The sequence below is a fragment of the Ipomoea nil genome, unplaced genomic scaffold (assembly GCF_001879475.1).
Source record: "Ipomoea nil cultivar Tokyo-kokei standard unplaced genomic scaffold, Asagao_1.1 scaffold1074, whole genome shotgun sequence".
In the NCBI taxonomy this organism is placed as follows: domain Eukaryota; kingdom Viridiplantae; phylum Streptophyta; class Magnoliopsida; order Solanales; family Convolvulaceae; genus Ipomoea; species Ipomoea nil.
The window spans coordinates 192521-213898 of record NW_017617502.1 but is presented as its reverse complement, the minus strand read 5'-3'; the positions used below and the strand labels follow the sequence as shown (position 1 = coordinate 213898).

The following is a 21378-nucleotide window of genomic DNA, read 5'->3' as shown; positions in this document are numbered from 1 at the left end:
TCCTACTCAACTCTAATAACTTTAAACCATTAAAAACATCATTTATCCTTGATAACTCACCTCCCACTTATAGACGTGTTTGGTAACATAGTTAACTTATCAACCAATTTTAGTTTATTTAACTATTATTAGTTGTTTGACTTGGTTAAACATTCAATATAAGTGTTTAATTAATTAGTTTTGTGTAACAGCTTATTGCTCCAAAATACTAAAATTCAAAAAACTGTGATGCTCAAAGCAGTATTTTCAATCAGCTTTTTGAGAAAGTCATTTTACATGTAATCAACTATCAGCTAACAGCTAATTTACCAAACATCTTTCTACAATCAGTCAATGCTATCAACTACTCAAATTCCTCCTTTCTTTATCACTTTCTCAAATTTAGCATTGCATTTCTATTTTCTAAGTTGTGTTTGCTTCACCTTCTTATATATACCAGAAAATGCATTGTCTTTTCCTACCATGCTGAAACATAATAGCTTTAAATAGGTAGAAGAACAAATGGAGTGAGATAATTAAAGAAAAAGAAAGAGTGATTACTAATAAGAGCTAAGGGGAAAGAGTAAAAATATGGCAATGGATTTGAGTGGCTCACACTTAACATTCAAAATTGCATTATATTCCCAACATATTATGCTCCATTCTCAAAAATCCTTGCTTTCATTAATATATAGCATTTTAATATTATGTCTATATCTCGTTTTACTTGTTATTAGCTCATATTGATCTTTGCTTGACCTCACAACTTGTCATGGATTAAATAAATTCTTGTTTGTTGTCTAGTTCTAGTGCCTGAATTTCTTTGTCATAGCATATCATGTCCCATAGCTAATTTCAATCTAGTTAATATCTAATTTAGTCATTGACTATAGTGAATTTTCTCGATTTAGTACTAAACGTCTTTTTATGCATAATTGGGTCCTAAACTTCGATAGTTTTATCTAATTGAATCCTATGTTAAGATAGTTGGTAATTTTTCCTCTATTAATACTTAATTTAGTCATCGGCTATAGCTTGGTAATTTTCCTTTCAGGACAGTCTGTTGGATATTTGTGGCCCCGTTCTTGTAAATAAATGAGGCCCCTATCAAAAGTATAAGCGTAATTTTTAAAATTAATCTCATAAAATATATGATTTTTATTTATATAGTATTTTCCAATATAAAGATTATGTCAAAGATTTTGAACGATTTTGTCATAACCATGCTCAATTAATTAGGAGAGAGAAGTGAAAATTGAATTGCAACTTTGGTAATCAAAGAAATTTGGGGGAAGTATTTAAAAAATGTCCATGAAAATAAAATTTATATTAATAGAGAAAGAAATAAAATTTCTATTAATAGAGAAAGAAGTATTTAAAAAATGTCAAAAGCTTCTTTTATCAGAGCCAAGTTTCGATCTTGGGACCTGTGAGTTATGGGCCCACCACGCTTCTGCTGCGCCACTCTGATTTTACTTTTGTGCCTACTTTAAAAATCTCCAATTTTTCGTAAATCATTTAAAAATGTACCATAATGTAAATAATGCAAAAATAGCATATTTTGAACTAAACTAAAGTAATTGTGCTCATTTGTTGAATATTTTTGTACTCTACTCTAACTCAAAATATCAAACAATATGCCAACATCCTTAATTGATATGAGATGAGACTCAAACCTGAGACCTTTCATTTGAAAAGGTAACAGTGATGTCATCAAACCACAATATACTTGACATTAGGAGGCATTTGATTGAGCTTTCCACTTTTGCTTTTCTATTTTTCCCCTATTTTTACTCCTTTCTAATGTTTGGATGCACTATGTTACTAAAAATCATTCTATTAACTAAATATTTAAATATAATTATGATTCTAATTTTAATATTTGAACCAAACACCCTTAATCTATACTATATATAAAAACAAAATCCTGAAATTTTAACTTCCCGCCAATTCTTAAAAAATCTATATTCCCAATAAAATATATTAACTTCTACTTTCCCATTCATACAATAATTCTGGGTAAAAATTATATTCTAAAATTATAAAATAGTGTAATACAATTCCCTTTGCACATCTAATCTATACTATATATAAAAACAAAATCCTGAAATTTTAACTTTCCGCCCAATTCCTAAAAAATCTCTCTTCCCTATAAAATATATTGATCTTTCCCATTCGTACAATAATCTATCTATACTATATATAAAAACAAAATCCTGGAATTTTAACTTCCCGCCCAATTCCTAAAAAATCTCTCTCCCTAATAAAATATATTGATTTCTCTTTTTCCCATTCGTACAATAATTCTGCGTTAAAATTCTATTCTAATATTAAAATAGTGTAATACAATCTATACTATATATAAAAAACAAAATCCTGGAATTTTAACTTCCCGCCCAATTCCTAAAAAATCTCTCTTCCTAATAAAATATATTTATTTCTCTTTTCGCATTCGTACAATAATTCTGCGTTAAAATTCTATTCTAATATTATAAAATAGTGTAATACAATCTATACTATATATAAAAACAAAATCCTCGAATTTTAACTTCCAGCCCAATTCCTAAAACATCTCTCTTCCTAATAAAATATATTGATTTCTACTTTCCCATTCGTACAATAATTCTGCCTTAAAATTCTATTCTAATGTTATAAAATAGTGTAATATAATCTATATCTATACTATATATAAAAAACAAAATCCTGAAATTTTAACTTCACGCCCAATTCCTAAAACATCTCTCTTCCTAATAAAATATATTGATTTCTACTTTCTCATTCGTACAATAATTCTGCGTTAAAATTCTATTCTAATATTATAAAATAGTGTAATACAATCTATACTATATATAAAAAAAAAAACAAAACAAAAAAAAAAACAAAAAAAAAACAAAAATAAAATAAAATAAAATCCTGAAATTTTAACTTCCCGCCCAATTCCTAAAACATCTCTCTTCCTAATAAAATATATTGATTTCTACTTTCCCATTCGTACAATAATTCTGCGATAAAATTCTATTCTAATATTATAAAATAGTGTAATACAATCTATACTATATATAAAAACAAAATCCTAGAATTTTAACTTCCCGCCCAATTTCTAAAAAATCTCTCTTCCTTATAAAATATATTGATTTCTCTTTTCCCATTCGTACAATAATTCTGCGTTAAAATTCTATTCTAATATTATAAAATAGTGTAATACAATCTATACTATATATAAAAACAAAATCCTGGAATTTTAACTTCCCGCCCAATTCCTAAAAAATATCTCTTCCTAATAAAATATATTGATTTCTACAATAATTCTGGGTTAAAATTTTATTGTAATATTATAAAATTGTGTAATACTATTCATATTCTAATCTATATCTATTTTATATATCAGTGTTGCAAAAATCGTGTCGCTGGCCGCGGCGAGGAAGGCCAGAATCGGCCTCCTCAGCGGCCGCCTCGCCGGCTGAACCGGCCTTTAATTTTTAATTTTTATTTTTAAAGTTGTAAAGTGTCAAAAGTTCGGCAAGGCATAACTTTTGACTCCATTGTCCGTTTTGGACAAATGTTTTTTTGAAATCACGTATTTTTTCGAGATCTATCTACCGCAAACTGCCGTAGGCGGTTTGGCCCACCAATTTCTAAAAAAAATACTTTATTAAAGAGTTTCTAAAAAAAACTATGAGAACCTTATGTTTTGTTAATGAATTTTTAAAATTTTTAATTAAACAATTGTCCCGTGCATTATTTAATAATCTTTTTTTATAATTGGTCAAATTATTTAATTATGGTAAATTTGGGAATAATTAATGATGGTAATAGAAATCCTACAAGAATATAGAATTGAACAATATTTAATTATTGTTATATTATTATTGTGACTCACGGAATACAAGAGTTAATGCATTTTTGGTCCTAGACTTATTGGGGCATTAACACTTTTCATCCTCCATAATAAAAATTGCCACTTAGTAGCCACTGTTATTGATCGTTGGACAGTTTTGATCCTCCGTCAATGACGTCGTTTGTTGACCGTGAATTAGAAGGGTTTTTCTGTCTTTTTATGATCTAATCATGGTATTTCTCCATCCATTGGTCACTGCTACATCCATTTCTTCAAACTGAGGTTATCCGCTTCAGTCCTTTCTAACATTAAGAAACCATCTTCACCCAACTAACAATCACGAATTTTACATTTGACATCAATCTCAAGATAATGGAAACAAGTGCAGTTGGAATAGAAAGGGCGTTAGTCCATGCCTGTGGAAATTTTGTCGAGCATACAACATAACTAGCAAAGTCAGGAATATCACCCAACCCCTCCCCTAACCTTTCTGCATCAACTATAATAGGTATGCCCCTACTCTTTGCCTCCTGCACTACAATCAAAGTAGTCTCATGCAACCTTCCATCTAAGTAGACAATATTTACTCCAAGCGCTGAAGACAATTTTGATTTGGGTTTGTAGACCCTCAGATATCACGGGTGGATATCCTGGAGTGAAAATGCACGTGCGAGTTTTTTTTTTTTTTTTTTTTTTTTTGGTTGTCAACAATGACATATGTGAATGCTGAGTTTCCTCCTTTGGACACCACCATAAAAGATGTATCAACACCATCCCTTTCAAGCTCATCAAGTATTCTTTCGCCATGCGAGTCATCAGCAACCTTAGATATGATCCTTGGATTTAGACCAAGACAAATTTTATCATCCAGGTTTTATCAAAGCCTTGCCAGTGTTACCACCTCCTTGAACCTCAAAGCTGGTGCTCCGAATTTTGTCATCCGGGTTGGGGAATGAAGCTACAGCAGCCAGGAAGTCAACACCGTCCATTCCAACACCTCAGACAATGCGATTTTCGGGGAGCGGCGGATTCCACATTTTCAGCTTGAAACTTCAATGAATTTCAGGTAGAATAACAGAGTAGAGTTTTTGAGGTTGTGCACCAAGTAGTTGTGGTCAGAGAGAGAGAGAGAGAGAGAGATGGGAAGGATATTTGTGGTCAATATGGAAGGGAGGACTTACAGGTGCAAATTCTACATCACGCCATCTACAACTACAACTGCTATTTACCATAGGAGGGTCCGCCGACCTGCTGCCTTCTCTGCTTCGCCGGAACCAAAAACCACTGGTGAAGGCCCCAACCTCGCCGGATCTGTTGCTGCACCGCCAGATCTGCCTTACTGGTCCGTCGCCGGAAGGAGTTACTGCCTCGTATGTTCGCCACCGTACCCACAACTCGCCGGAGAAGAACCTCGCTGCTACTCACTACCGACGGTTACTACTTAGCCGCCAAGTCTCGCCATCTCGCCTCACAGGAGTCACAGCAGCGCTGGTCTAAACAAGATTAGAAGAATAAGACATAAAAAGACAGAAAAACCCTTCTAATGCACGGTCAACAAATGGCTTCATTGACGGAGGATCAAAATTGTCCAACGACCAATAACAGTGTCTACAAAGTGGCAATTTTTATTATGGGAGATGAAAAGTGTCAATGTCTCAATAAGTCTAGGACCAAAAATGGCATTAACTCCGGAATACAATACAAGAATTTTTAATTATAGTTATATTATTATTGTGCCTCACGACCATTATATACTAACAGTACTTGAAAAGAAACTAATAATAATAATAATAATAATATAAGTGGTAATAATAATATCTAAAAGTAATTAAGTGTTAATAATAATAGTAAGAATAGTAACGTAAGAGTTGTAACATAAAATAAATTGTAATAATTAATAACTATAGTCTAGGATTAAATTTGGAATTGTCAGGAAAGATAAACGACTTCCGGTGAAATTAACTCTTAAATAATTATATATCGATTTAAATATTCTTAATATATTACAACAATTCCATTCCGTGCATCGCACGGGTGAAAATACTAGTGTTCCTAAAAAGAATTTTAGATAGTAATGAATGACAAATTATAGATGCTATTGTATAATTGATAAAGTCTAATTTATTCTTTTTTATTTTTTACATTCAACTATAGCCAGTGTCATTGCTTAATTTTGATTTTTTTTTTCCTACTCAGCTATTCCCACTTTCGGTCTTTACAAAGTATTAAGTTATTTTTACATCTAATCTTGAAGAATTATTTTGCCACATTCAATACATGACTTTTTTTTTTTGGATAACTCAAGGTGTGCCAAATTATATATTGAACCTATGAACCTACCTCATGCTCATGAAAAAGCAAATCACGTCAATCGAGACTCAACACCAAATTATATACTTCTACGCAAAAAACAAAACAAAAAAAAATAAAAAAAAATAATCAACCCAACCCCAAACCTTCAATGATTGTGACAAGAATCAAACTCCCATCCTACCGCTAAAAACAAGTTTTAAGTGGTAAATGTGACTTTTAGTTTTTGACCACATTTAATCATTCTAACCAAATTCTCAATAGAAAATGACTACAATTATCACATTTAAAACTCAAGATCATACTGAATTATCACATTTATAACTCAAAATCATACTAAGTATCGTTACTTAAATTTTGAACTAAAGGTATACTCCGTAATACATTTCAATTATTTTCTACACTTGATTGAAAGGACCAAATGTGACCTAAAATAAAATAAAACTCATGTACCAAATGTAATTGTGACATAATGACCTGATCGTGGGACTAAATGTGGATATAAGTACTGTATTCCTATTACTTTGAGTTTTGAAAAATGTTTCAGTTTTAACTTTTAATCTCTAAATGAATTCTCTGTAATTACATGTTGACAAAAAATGTCACCGATCAACCGAAAATAACACCAAAGATCTATAAGACCAAATGTATAACATTTTTTATAAATTGAATACTAAACATAAAACTATAAATAAACCTGAGAACCATAAATAATATTATTACTGTAATATCAAAAGTAAAATAAAATCGAAGTAGTTGTCTCAACATATCAACATGCTAGTATGTCAGAAATTTTGTAAAAAAAAATGTTAAAACTACACGGCCATTCAAAAACTTCGATAATCGATACAAAATAAACAAATTAGAAAAACCATTTTTTTTGAGTTATTAATAAACTAGTCATCATCCAAACAACCAATTATGTAGAAATACAATACCTAAACCAATAATACAGCTCCAAGAATTAGTATTTAGCAATTCTTAAGAAAAATACATAGCAAAGTATAACCTGGTCCGATGCCATAAATTGTCCAACAAGCTCAAAAAGGTTTAGGCAATATAGAGAATTCACTCTGCTTGATCTGTGAAATGTAACACAGAAGATATCGGGTGGCGGCACACATTCACAGCTTCAGGTGTAAATGATCAGTCATCGCCCAAGCTTACCTGTCAAAACACATTTACAATCAGAATGCTTGCTTCAGAGAATATTACTTCAATTGTTGGAATTAATAGTGCCACCACAAAAGAGGACCTGGATAAACTCCTGCTGCGGCTGCGGCTGCGGCTAGAACTCCGTTTCTTTGGGCTAGAACTCCTTTTCTTTGGGCTAGAACTCCGTTTCTTTGGGCTTTCACTGACTTCTTTCTTACGCTATATGGTCAATTTATTCAAAATATAGAGCAGTTTAATACACAACTGTAAGCCTAATGAAATGTTTCTTTGGTAGATATGAAAATAGTGGTTCAGCCATATCCCATGGTGTTAATACATGTTAAGACGATATGTATTTATGTAACTTACAGAAGGCACTGGGGACCTGGATCTTGATAAAGATCTGCAAAATTTCCAGAAAGAACCCAATTTAAGTCCCAACATGATCTGCATTAGAGCTTTCACCCAACACCTTTGATTCCACTTCCACATCAAATTATCAAAATATTTAACAGTGTAAGGACTGCAGTATATGATATTTATTCACCTACATAAGTTACCTACTTAAAGACTTCTTAGCCAAGATTATAGATGCCCCACAAAACACCAATGCTTGAGATACCAAAAGAATAAAAGCTATCAGATAATCAGATATATGTTCCTTATTATACTAGCAGCATAGGAGCTAATAAAAATATACTGCTGCAAATAGATGGTGATTCCCAATTTCAATTAGCAGTTCCAAATCCAGCTTCATCATCAGAATCCATGTCTTCTTTGTTCATAATCTAGCACCCATGGTGATGCTCATTAGAGCAGAGAGACATCATTAAAGATTCCAAATCTGCCATTCAGAGAACGCCATACCTCAACAACCAAAAGTGTTGTAGGCAATTGAGCCATATCCACTCAAGTTCCTAATACGCAGTCCACAAATTGCTGCAGATAGTCCGATCTAAAAAAAACAGTGACTTCATATTTACAAAGAGAAAAATACAATGAGGATTTCCTTGAGAAACATATGAGGTTTTCGCACCAGAAACAAAAACATAACTTTTTGGTTCTCTTACCCTTTTCAGGTCTAGTTCCCCTTTTCCTTTAAGACTATTCTCTCATGAAGCACCAAAAAGGAAGTTTCATTCTCCAATTTATGACCACAAGTTAATGCTGATGAAACAGAACATCACATGAAGTAGGGAAGTCTAGAATGCCACAAGTGTGTGTGTGTGTGTATATGTATATATATATTATATATACAGTGTGAAGAGTGCTAGATTCATATAGCTGGCAATTGGAAACCAAGTAAAAAAAATCTAAGCAAAACGAAGTACCAAAGTGAAAAAGAGCATTGAGGTTGATATCTGCTACATTTCCACATGTCATGCCCAAGTGTATAGAAGCACACTTCAATTGTAGAAAATACAAACCAGCAGATGATTGCAGAGACCTATTCCATCATGGCATGGCTAGTACTTCAAGGTCACAACAATTTTCCAAAATGTTTATTTTTATGTGCAGTGTTCAAAATGTTTGCGTTGATCACAGCAGAACAGCAGGCCACAACACATCCACAAGGCACAATAATAACAGTAGGAAAAGACTGACATATTACATACACTCTGCATAAGATATTATTTACTATGTATATTACAGCAAGTTTCTCAGATTAGAAAGGATTTGTTTGCAAAGAATTACTGCATCAAAAAAGTATAAACTTTTAGATTTATTTACCAAAGGGTATTTTGCAACAAGAAGGTATCCTTGGTAAGGAACAGAAAACAAATTGTCAAAATTTGCAATTGTTGGATCAAAACTCATCACTGTTGAGGACTTTATATTCAGAACCCTCTAATCTGCCAAAAGATTTTTAAAAATGCATATACTAATTGGTAGAAAATCTACATAGTTGACAAAATAAAAAACTCAAGATATGCTAGAAAGAATAGAGTCAAGTCAGAATTTATAAACAAAGAGCATAAAAACATCAAAAAAATCTAGTGCATATGTATAAGAATAGTTAAAATGCATATATTAATTCATATGGAAATTTCTGAAACTTTAAACAAGAAATATTGAAGTCAAATAAAAGGAAAATAATATATATACCAAAGATAGTTACCTTGACATAGAGCGTCCTTTTGACCTAGAAGGGGATCGTGATGGAGACTTTGAACGAGATCTTGAACGTCGAGAAGATTTGGCTTTAGGAGATTTGCTGCAAGGATGATGAATACTCTTAATAAACACAAAAACCTAATTATAGCTAGAACTCAAAAGATCACTAATCGAAAATAAACCCCTATAGAACATTATTCAACCTTCTGCTCCTGCTACGACTATAACTTCGGCTTCGATTACGACTACGGCTGCCATTCTTTCCTCCTGAATAAGAACGACTCCGGCTGCGACTGCGGCTTCGGCTTCTTGAGCGACCTGAATTGTATTCCTTAACCTACAAGGTGGATAACATGTATGATTTTAATAGCGAAGTAATAGCAGTATATACGTAAAAAAAAAAAAAAAAAGCTAAGCATGAAAGATAGGATGTGACCATACATATATTACTGCACGTCCAAATGCATTCCGAAATTCAGACTCATCAAGTTTTTTTATCTAACACAGGCAGAAGAAATTAGTTCAATATACCACACATCAAATTGAGGTGACTGATTGTTCAGATAAAATGAGAAAGAAAAGCAAAAGGAATAATTGTAACTTACAGCATGCTTCATATCATCATAGTTGGTGTAGTCCACTATCCCAGACATCCCTTAAAAACAAAACCATAAAGAACAATTAGCACAAAAAATAAGTCTAGGTGTTAAAGAACTTAACAATCTTTAAGTTTGTTGCTGCTGGTGTTCCTAGTCATCTTACCACTCCCCTCACGAAAAACTTGGGAGAAACAAACATCCCCAGCTCGACGCATGTGATCCTAGATGGCAAGCAATCAAGCATGCAATAAGCAGATTCAGTAAATTGGACATCATATAGAGTGAGTATGCAGAATCAGTTTATGTACAGCTTTAGAACATCAATAACGACCACTTACCTTAAGATCTTGCCATGAAGCAGAACTGGGCAATCCAGTGACTAACACTGAACAAAGAAGTATGAGTGAGATCAATAAGCAGAACAATACAATAGAATAAACATTTAGAAATTTTATGCTTAAAAAAAAACCTCGATAGTCAGAACGCCTTGACACTCCTCCTCGAGGACCTCGACCACTGCTGCTGTGGCTACTGTGGCGATCATTAGAGAGTGAGTGACCACGACCACCATGGGCCAGCTCAACCTGTGCATATTAGAAACAGTAGAACATTAACAACCAGCAAGTCAAATTAATCCATAACAACATAATCATAATGCTTGACCAACCCGCAACCGATGCCCATCAAAATCATAGCCATCACGACCACGAATAGCATCATCAGCATCATGAGCATCTTTAAACTGTAATTTATGTAAAAGAAGGGGAAGTCATTATGATAAGTTAGAAAACACGAACAAACAAACTAAAAGGTAAACAGTTTCAAATCACCTCAACAAAAGCATAACCAGGAGGTCTTGGAGGAAGTTTCAAATCAATATGTGCAATTGGTCCATACTGCAATTACATCCAATACAACATGTCAAATTGCCAGGAATTAAAGTCAACCAAAATGATATAGAACCTGTAAAATATCTTTTCAGAATACAAACAAGCATGAAATTTGACAGGGTATGAGGGAATCTAGAACGGGAAATCAAGAATCTTTCTCCTGCAAGTAACATCTATTTGTCGGGGAGCCAATGACTAATCAAGTATGAACAGAAAATATAGAGGAAATGAATATGTGCAGGGTAATGGTAGATGTGAACATTGCTGCCAAATACACACATACAAGCGCAGTGGTCAATTATTTTAGGAGTACTAGTAATAACAAACACAAAAAGGACATTGGACTTAAGCATGAGAAGAGGAAAAAAAAAAACTACTCCATATTAAATTAACTAATACAATTACTAGGAACAAAATTCACATAACTAGACAAAACACAGGAATAATGTTTTCGAGAATACCTTGTAAAACAAATCCTCAACTTCCCGCTCACGAATATCTCCAGGAAGATTACCAACATAGAGAGTCCTGCTAGAGCGACTCATATTTATCCTGAAACAACCAGAACCCAACAACATCAAATAAGATTGTCAAAAGAAACAATATACACATATACATATATACCCTTTAAAAACAACAAAAATCTTATATAATAAACACACATTTACAGATAAATGTTTCTCAACTCCAACAATTTGGATGTGTGGAAAATGGGGGAAAGAATATGGTAGTAGAAAATATGGTGGAAATTTTCAAAATTTCTTGGAACAAGAGAATGATGGATAAGTGGGAGAACATTGGCTTTTCAATTCTTAATACATCTTATACAGATAAGGTAGCTCAACTCCCTTCTCAGTACATGCACCATCTCCACTTCTCCCAACTCTTCTCATTTTGTTTCCTCGCACCCAAACAAAATGTTCTTCTCCAGTTTTTCCTTTCCCTCCTATTTTCTCTCCCACAATTCAACCCATCCATACACAGCCCACAACTTTCCTTTAGCAATCAATCAGCAGAAAAATAAGGCAAAAACATGTCCCAACCCAAAAAAAATGGCTCAAATAATACATGGATACAAAATTAGGCACTACATAGGGTTACATTTTAATATGCGTTTGTTATACACACATAATTCTCAAACCACAGAGTTTAATTACTGTAGTTTAGCAATTTATGCATATAGAGAGATACAAAAAGCAGATCGAAAAGAAAGATATCGACGATATACCTTTAGAGACCGATGAATGAGCAAGGAGCGCAGAGTCACTGACAAAGCGAGAGTCGAAGACTAGGGTTTTAAGGTCTGAAAAGGTAAAAATTGGGAACTCAGAAGGCCACAATGGGTAATCGGTAGCCTGTCCTTGTAGGTAGGAAGCGCGGCTGCCGTCGATTCCTGATCTAACGGTTTAAAATGCGAGAGTCGGAAAAAATATTATATTGGACAAGAATGTCCAAACGCAAATTATTATGTGGGTCCAAATATTTACAATTTATTATTTATTTATTATTATATACTAAATTATACTTCAGAGCAAATATAGATTGAGAAAATAGTTATGAACAGATATTACATTGTAATAGATTCGGTGGTATTAAAAAAAATGGGTAAATATCAATTTTGGTCCCATGAGTATTAGCAAAATTGCATTTTGGTCCACATATTTAATTCCTATCAATTTTCATTCACGACTATTATTTTAGTACCAATTTTTCATCAACGACAATTGTTTTAGTGCCAAAATTCATCACGTCGGTCAGTCATTCATTTCAGATATGCCGAAATATGAAATTATTAAGGGCATTTTTGTACTTTTCAAATTAAGATCCAAATTTGAACATGAATAAAGTGATTTAAGCCATAAGATCGATCCCACTTCACAATTCTCCTCCTCAAATTAAGGTAGGATAAAGATCATAACTGCGAATTGGGATCGACCTTAGAGCGTAAATACATTTATTCACACTCAAATTGAGATCTTAAGTTGAAAATGACAAAAATACTCTTAAACTTTTAGATTTCGGCATGTCTTAAACGGAGGGGTTACCAGCGTGATAAAGTTTGGCACTAAAACAATAGTCATGGATAAAAAAAAATAAAAAAAAAATAAAAAAAAATGGTACTAAAACAATAGTCGTGAATGAAAATTGGTAAGAATTAAACATGTGGACTAAAACTGTTATTTTCCTAATACTCGTGAGGCTGAAATTGGTATTTGCTCTATACTAAATGTTCACAATTTACCTTTTAAAAATGCACAATTTCTATTTTATGAACCACAATATTAACATATATGTAATTGATTACCTTGTTTTGTATTCACAAGTTCCTTTCAAATACTGCAGTCATACAATATTAACGTATTAGGAATACAATTTATATTCCTAAATATGTATATACAATTTTGGATTATACACACTCACACCCACACACATATATAGTAGGGTTCCAATGAGTGTGTTTGCACACATTTAATTCGCGTTCGCACACACTTAATCTAATATAGATCATTAAAAGATATTAGATGAATGCACACGATTTGTTCTCACGTCCTCACTTAAGCAAGTGTTCTCATATGATCCTACATCTATGCATAGTGGTGATGATGGTTGTGTTTGTGGTGGTAGTGGTGGCGATAATAATTTGAAAATTAACTTGAAATATGAAGGGAGTGAAGCGATGGAAAAATAAAGAATTCAGAAAATGTCTTCCACCAAAAAGGCTAGGAAAACATTTTTTGTCAAATTGAATTTTTTATGTTGATCATAATGATTATTTTCTTTCATTTTATTTTTCTTAAATGTCCAAACACGTGAAAATATGAAAAATGATTTTCCAAAGTTATTTTTCGTGTTTCTAAACAAATCCTTTAACAAAATATAAATAATAATGCAAAACTAATTAAACACCAATTAGTAACAACTATATATATATAATTAATTAATTAATTAATTAAACAAATTGTCTAAGAATTAATAAAAAAAAACATTAAAATAACAATAAAAGTCATGTTTATCAATCGTAAAGTATATAGTTTATTATTTTGGGAAATGAAAACTTAGTCGTTATACTGCAAGACTCTTAAATTGAATCTCAAAATTGAACAATTACTATGCAGCATCGCACATGGAAATATACTCACAATCATAATCCATGTTGACCTTGTCAATAGCACCTTAAGTTTCAGTATCAAACGGACGTAACTTAAGTGTAGAATTAACACACCTTAAGGTTTAAACTGATGCATCTTAAACTTTAAACATACGCACCTTAACATGACGTTTGGTTGGAGGGAATTTAAATTTCATTCCCACCTAATTCCAAAGGCCACTAAATTCCTTAGTTTGGCTGAAAGGAATTGCAAGTCCTTCATTTTTATGGAATTAAAATCCCATGCCCCATTGGGATTTTAATTCCATGGATTTTAGGATGGAAAAAAGATAATGATGATACAAAATTACCCTCCCTTTTTTAACCTAAAATTGATTCCTGACAACAACAATGAGATTTTGGACTTTATACTACTTATTCCCTTCCAATTCCCATGTATACCAAACATTGGAATTGAAATTCCCAGTAATTTTATTCCTGTAAACCAAACACTGAAATTTAAATTCACACTTTATTCCCAGTAATTCATCTCCCATGGAATTGCAATTTCTTTCCCACGTAATTCCCTCCCTCAAACCAAACGCCCCGTAAGTGTTGAGTTGGCACACATTAATTGTTAAAATGACGCACCTTAAGTTTATAATTGACGCACATTAAGTTTATAATTGACGCAACTTAAGATTCAAACTGACGCACCTTAAGCTTTAAACATACTCACCTTAAGGTTCAACTACGCACCTTAAGCTTTAAACATACGCACAATAAGGTTCAAGTTGATGCACCCATGCACCTTAAGCTTTAATTGGTGCACCGTAAGTGTTAAAATGGCACACCTTAAGTTTAGAACTTATGCACCTTAAGTATATAACTAACGCACCTTATGTATCAACCAGACGTACTTTAAGCTTTGAACTTACGCACTTTAAGTTTATAACTTATGCACCTTAAGTGTAGAACCGACGCAGCAAATGTATTAAATAGATGCACCTTAAGCTTTGAACTTATCCACCTTAAGCTTTGAATATACACACCTTAAGATTTACAATTATGCACCTTTAAGCTGTCAACAATACGCAAAATTACCACAATGACACCGTATTTTTTTTTTAAAAAATTATCTTCGTTATGAGTTTTTGATTTGTCAAGATCAATGGCTATGACTAATCCGCATGTTTCACTGGGAGACTTTTCGCACCTGATTCCTTAATATATATATATATATATATATATATATATATATATATATATATATGTGTGTGTGTGGGGGGGGGGGGGGGGGGGAAGGGATCAGGTGCGGGTGAGGCTTCCCGTGCGGTTATGCGGGTGGATGCACGTTAAACATTAATCTGACGCACTTAAAGTACAAAACAAACGCACATTAAACACACAAACTAAACCCCTTAAGAACACAACCCCACGCACGTTAAGCACAAGCCTCACGCACTTTAAGCACAGAACTCATGCACATTTTAAATTTCAACAACTACTCACATTAAGCACAAACTCACGCACGTTAAGCACAAAACTCACGCACCTTAAACACAAGACTCACGCACATTAAGCACAAAACTCACGCACATTAAAGCACAAAACTCATGCACCTTAAAGTTTCAACAACTCACATTAAGCACAAAACTCAGTACACACTCACGCACATTAAACACAACCCTCACGCACCTTACAGGGCGTTTGGTTGGAGGGAGTTTAAATTCCCTTCCCACTTAATTTCAAAAGTCATAAAATTCCTTAGTTTGGTTGGAAGGAATTGTAATTCCATGGGTTCCCAGGGTTTTCTCTCGTTCTCTATGGTTCCTAGGGTTTTTACCGACGATATCTTCTTCTTTTTCCGGCGAACGCCGGCTTTTCTCACGGCGATGGACGAACGCAGCGTTAGGGTGACAGCGACAGCAGACTCGGTGGAGGCAGTAGACAGGCTGGCGACGAGTTGGGCTGAGATGGCCTTGGAAGGGGAAGCGGAGGAGTTCGCTCCGGACGACGACGATGTAGGGGAAGTCGAGGTTGACGGGGAGAAATCATGGGCCGTCGTAGGGCGGTTTCTCACAGCGAAGGTAGTCAAGCTCGAGTTTATGCGGCAGGTTATGGCTTCCGTGTGGCAGCCGGTAAGGGGTGTTCAGGTAACTGAAATTCAGCCGGGGCTTTTCTTGTTTGTGTTCTATCACGACACGGATGTTCAGTATGTATTGGATGGGGGACCTTGGGCGTTTGAGAATAACACTCTAGTTTGTCGGGAAGTAATGGGGGGGATGAACCCGAGTGATGTGCCATTAGATACGGTTGATATGTGGGTCCAGTTGCATGATTTACCAATGGGTTATACGTCGCAGAAAGTTTTTGAACAAGCAGGTAATTTCATTGGCAAATTCGTAAAGCATGATGATCGATTTGTTGGGGCTCCATGGTTAACTTTTTATCGTATTCGGGTCTCGATTGCGGTAGACAAGCCATTGAGGAAGGGTATGAAGCTGCTTAAAAGGGACAAGACTACATGTTGGGTTTCTTTTAAGTATGAACGACTCCACAAATTTTGTTTCTTTTGTGGACTCATGGGGCATGTCCATACTTTTTGCTTGAAGGCCCGGGAAAGTCGAGTGCCGGCGGACAACTTCCCGTATGGAGCTGAGTTGAGGGCGGGGGGTAGTCGGGGTGCTGCAAGAGGGGTGGGCGAGAGTTGGCTTATACCGGTTGGGGGGAGACCGTTGCCGATGCCGGTGTCTGAGCCGGGTGGTGACGAGGGAGTTGGAGGGAGGATGGCGGAATGCCGTAGGGGTGGGGGGTTCGGATGGTGGCACGCCGAGGGGTGGAGTTGTGGTGGCAACCGGGAAGCGCCGCAGGTAAGGGCAACAAGGGTGTGTTGGATCGGAGGATGGGGATGTGGCAATGAACGATGTTTCAAAAAACTTGTGTATGGCGGGAGCTGCTATTCAGCCCCGCCCGTCCTCATGAGTACGCTGAGCTGGAACTGTCGTGGCTTGGGCAATCCACGAACAGTTCGACAGGTGGTGGACATTGTGCCCCGTAAGAAGCCTGAGTTTGTATTTTTAATGGAGACTATGGTGGCACGGATACATGCAGAAAGGCTCCGTGTCACACTTAGATATGAGGGTTTGTTTTATGTGGATAATGACGGGTTGAGTGGTGGAATGGCTTTGTTCTGGAGGAAGAATAATTCGGCAACTTTGTTGAGTTATTCTATAAATCATGTAGATGTGGAGGTAAGGGCTCAGAACGGGAAACAATGGCGAATGACATGCTTTTTTGGACATTCTGATCGTAGTAGGAGATGGGAGTCCTGGGATTTGTTACAAAGTTTAAATACTAGATCCTTGTTGCCCTGGGTGGTCATAGGGATTTTAATAATCTCCTGTTCCAGCACGAGAATAGAGGGGGGAATCCGTACCCGAATCATCTCTTACGAGGCTTTGCAGAGACCCTTGATGGTTGTGGTTTAATGCAGTTACCTATGAGGGGCCATCGGTTTACTTGGGGAAAAAGTAGAGGGACGGGGAATTGGATTGAGGAAATACTCGATAAGGTTTTAGCAACAACTGATTGGTGTGGACTAAACGACAATGCGGAAGTGGGTAATATTATAGCCCGACCCTCGGATCACTCAGCTCTCTTCCTTAGTATGGATGCGCCATGCATACGTGGGGGAAGGGTTGCGAGGGGTTTTAGGTGGCATGGCTCCAGGATGAGGGGTGTAGGAAGGTGGTGGCAGCGGCATTGGAGGGGGGAGGGTTGAGGGGTTGCTGAATTGTCAGCAGCGATGTGGGGAGAGGCTAATGAAGTGGGGTGGTGAGAGCTTTCATAAGTTTGGGGAGCGTATAGGGCGGTTGAAGAAGAGACAGGGAATTATCAGGGATAGGAGGGACCCGGCTGCACTAGCCGAGTTTCACCAGATTGATGTGCTCTTAGCCCAGCTGGAGACGCAGGAGGATGTGTTCTGGAGACAGCGAGCGAAGCAGCACTGGCTTCGTGGTGCGGATGCGAATACGAGATTCTATCACAGGTATGCTTCTGCTCGTAAAAAAAAGAATACTGTGAATAGAATTTTGAATAATGATGGCATGTGGGTGGAGGGGAATGATATGTGCTCTGTTATACTTGATTATTTTCGACAAATTTATGCAACGGAGAGTACTGTCTATGATGATGCTTTGTTTGATAATTTTGTGCCGCGAGTAACTGATGCTCAGAATGAATCTCTATTGCGTCCATTTGGACTAGAAGATGTGAAAGAGGCAATAAATTCCATGTATCCGGATAAGGCTCCTGGGCCGGATGGGATGAATCCAAGTTTCTATCAGCACTTCTGGGATGTAGTAGGGGGGATGTGTCTGAGTTTATAATAACCTGCTTGAATACAGGCAATCTCCCTGAAGGTGTTAATGATACTAATATTGTTTTAATTCCCAAGAAGAATGTACCGGAAAGGGTGGCTGATATGAGATCGATTGCTCTTAGTAATGTTATATACAGGGTAATGGCCAAGATGATAACGAATAGAATGAAACCATTTATGGGTGATCTAATCTCGGAGTCCCAAAGTGCATTTATTCCAGGGCGCCTGATCACAGATAATATCCTTGTTGCGGCGGAGGTGGGTCATTATTTAAATAGAAAGCAGTCTGGTCTAACAGGATGGAGTGCCCTAAAACTTGACATGTCGAAGGCGTACGACATGATGGAATGGTCGTTCTTACAGAGAATGCTGTGTGCTATTGGGTTTAATCAGCAATGGGTGAATCTAATTATGCATGGTGTCACAACTGTGAGGTATACGATTATGGTGAATGGAGTTGCTGGTGGACAGATAACACCTACCCGTAGGCTCAGGCAAGGGGATCCCCTTTCTCCCTATATAGCAGCAAGAATATATAAGGCCAGGTATTATCCGAATACTTCCTTTGTTGATGCCACTATAGGGAATTGCCCAAGTTTTTGCTGGAGGAGTATAATGGTTGCGCATGGAATGGTTTGTTCAGGGGTAAGAAGGCGAATAGGGAATGGTGAAAAAACATTAATATGGGGTCATCCCTGGTTACCAGATAATCCCAGTCCGTTGGTCCAGACAATAATGCCACAGGAATTACGACACGCCCATGTGGCAGGTTTGATTGACCAGCAAACTAATACCTGGGACCCTCATATTTTGGCTGATTTATTTATTCCTGAGGATGTGACACGAATTTCTATGATTCCTGTTAGCCCTGACTATGAGGATACGTGGTATTGGAAAGGGAGAGATGAATGGAATATGTTCGGTTAAGAATGCCTATAGACAGATTAAGGGGGATTATGAGCATAACCCATATGATTTTGATAAATGGGTTACTTTGTGGAAACTAAAGATACCACCCAAATGGAAAACCTTTTTGTGGAGAGCAGTTTGTGGTATCCTCCCTACTACTGATAATCTAATAAGGAGGCGAGTTGAGATTGAGCCGAATTGCCCAATGTGTCGTGAGGCGCAAGAAAACGCCATGCATGCGTTAATATTGTGCGGTTATTCTAAAGTAGTATGGGAATTGTCGGGGTTGCCTGTTACCAATACATTTTATGATTCATTGTCAACATGGCTTATGGGGATTTTTAATGTCTTGACAGAGGAACAGTGTGGTCTAGCTGCGGCTATACTATACAATATTTGGAGTGCCCAAAATATGGCGGTATGGGAACATGCCCTTCCAAAACCAAATCAGACATGGCGCCGGGCGGTAGCAGCCACACAAGCCTATCACAGATCACAGCCGACGGCGTCCGCACCACTGCCCACCGCGGCGACCGTAACCGGTCCCGGCAGTATCCCACGTTGTTACGTCGATGCAGGTTACAGACCACATACTGGGGAGGCGACTTATGGAGCAGTACTCATCTCGCACCACGGCAGTTTTATTGCAGCAGCAAGTGGAAAGCTCTCCGGGGCTCTCTCGGCTACTATGGCCGAAGCGCTCGCTTGCAAGGAGGCGCTATCTTGGCTTAAGAATCGAGATATTACGGAGGTGGACATCTTAACAGATTGCTTGGAATTTCGGAATTATCTTCACTCAAGCCGTGCGGCTAACTACTCCTACCTTGGGATCATTGTCGACCAATGTAGGACGGCTATATCGCTATTTGCAAAATGTTTGTTAAGTTATGTTTCTAGAAATTTAAATTTACATGCCCATACTTTAGCTTCGTTAGCTTTCGATCAGGAGCAATCTATGTATTGGGACTCTGTCCCTCCTGACTCTATCATTCAGCTTATTCATTAATATACTGCATTATAAACTTTCAAAAAAAAAAAAAAATCCCACGTCCCCCCTGGTATTTTAATTCCTGGGATTTTAGGAAGAAAAAAAGCTAGTGATGAGACAAAATTATCCCTCCTTTTTTTAACCTAAAATTAATACCACAACAATAATTGGCATTTTAGACTTTATACTACTTATTCCCTTTCAATTCCCATGTATACCAAACATTGGAATTAAAATTCCCAGTAATTCTATTCTCGTATACCAAACACTGGAATTTAAATTCCCACTTTATTCGCAGTAATTCATTTCGCATGGAATTGCAATTCCTTTCCCACGTAATTCCCCCATTCCAACCAAACGCCCGGTTAATGTTGGGTAATAAGGTGGAAAAATCCCAAAATAATAATCCTACGGAAAGATTATTATTATATGGGAAAATAGGAAAAATTGGGAAGGAAAAGGTAGAATATTTGGGTAGAGGTTAGCACGAGTTTGAACAAATTGTTCTTTTTCTTAAAACCTTATTTGTTACCTCCCACAAGTGCTAGGAGCGTTGTAGCCTAGATTTCCCAGGATAAAACGTGCTATGATTCATTGTTCAAGCACCCAAACAAAGAACCCGGCAAACAAAACAAAGTATGAACACTGTTGGTTAAAGAAAGAGAGTAGAAGCAGAGTTTTTGGAAGCTAAAACGTTATGGAATTCATTTGATTTCTTGTTGTGTAAAAAACTTATGCCCTACCTCTCTTTATATAGGGTTGTTGGAGTGATAGCATTTAACATGACAATTAAATTTGTGTTAAAATCAATTGTGTAACACCTGTAACAGCCACCCACTAACAAAAAATTAAATTCAGAATTCAAAAATTGGAATTAAAACAACATTAATTTTGTAACAGATGAATTTAATCTTCACAGCAGGCTGAACTTTCGGGTTCCAGACCGTTGCCGTACAAGTTCGCTGTTCACGAGACGAACTTTGTAGTCTGCTTTCCTAACCAACGTGTATCATCAATCACAAATTGTTTGAAAAATCGTTTCACGTACTACAAAACAAATGAGATCTTAGACAAATGTTCATGCATACGTGAAGCTAAATAATCTCATGGATTTATTTGTTGT

The 21378-nt window shown here is 36.1% G+C and overlaps 1 protein-coding gene across 21 annotated transcripts; it reads right to left on the bottom strand.

Moving 5' to 3' along the window:
• Positions 1-6989: 6989 nt before the first annotated feature.
• On the bottom strand, positions 6990-12245 carry LOC109182773 (serine/arginine-rich-splicing factor SR34-like). Of its 21 annotated transcripts, none has more exons than XR_002054413.1 (15): positions 12115-12244; positions 11348-11438; positions 10827-10892; positions 10664-10738; positions 10466-10580; positions 10335-10381; positions 10160-10217; positions 10003-10052; positions 9839-9895; positions 9601-9734; positions 9402-9497; positions 8150-8237; positions 7652-8070; positions 7383-7501; positions 6990-7294 (listed from the first exon to the last, which is right to left on the bottom strand). XR_002054413.1 is itself a non-coding variant. In XM_019332963.1 (15 exons), exons 2-15 carry the CDS (start codon positions 11429-11431, stop codon positions 7291-7293), a joined length of 897 nt encoding a protein of 298 aa, XP_019188508.1. In that variant the 5' UTR covers positions 11432-11438; positions 12115-12245; the 3' UTR covers positions 6990-7290. The 21 variants fall into 21 exon arrangements, 4 of the variants coding, with proteins under 4 accessions (XP_019188508.1, XP_019188507.1, XP_019188506.1 ...); XR_002054424.1 differs by adding an exon at positions 8353-8566 and having other exon boundaries at positions 7652-8237; positions 12115-12243; XR_002054426.1 differs by adding an exon at positions 8353-8449 and having other exon boundaries at positions 7652-8253; positions 12115-12241.
• Positions 12246-21378: the final 9133 nt, after the last annotated feature.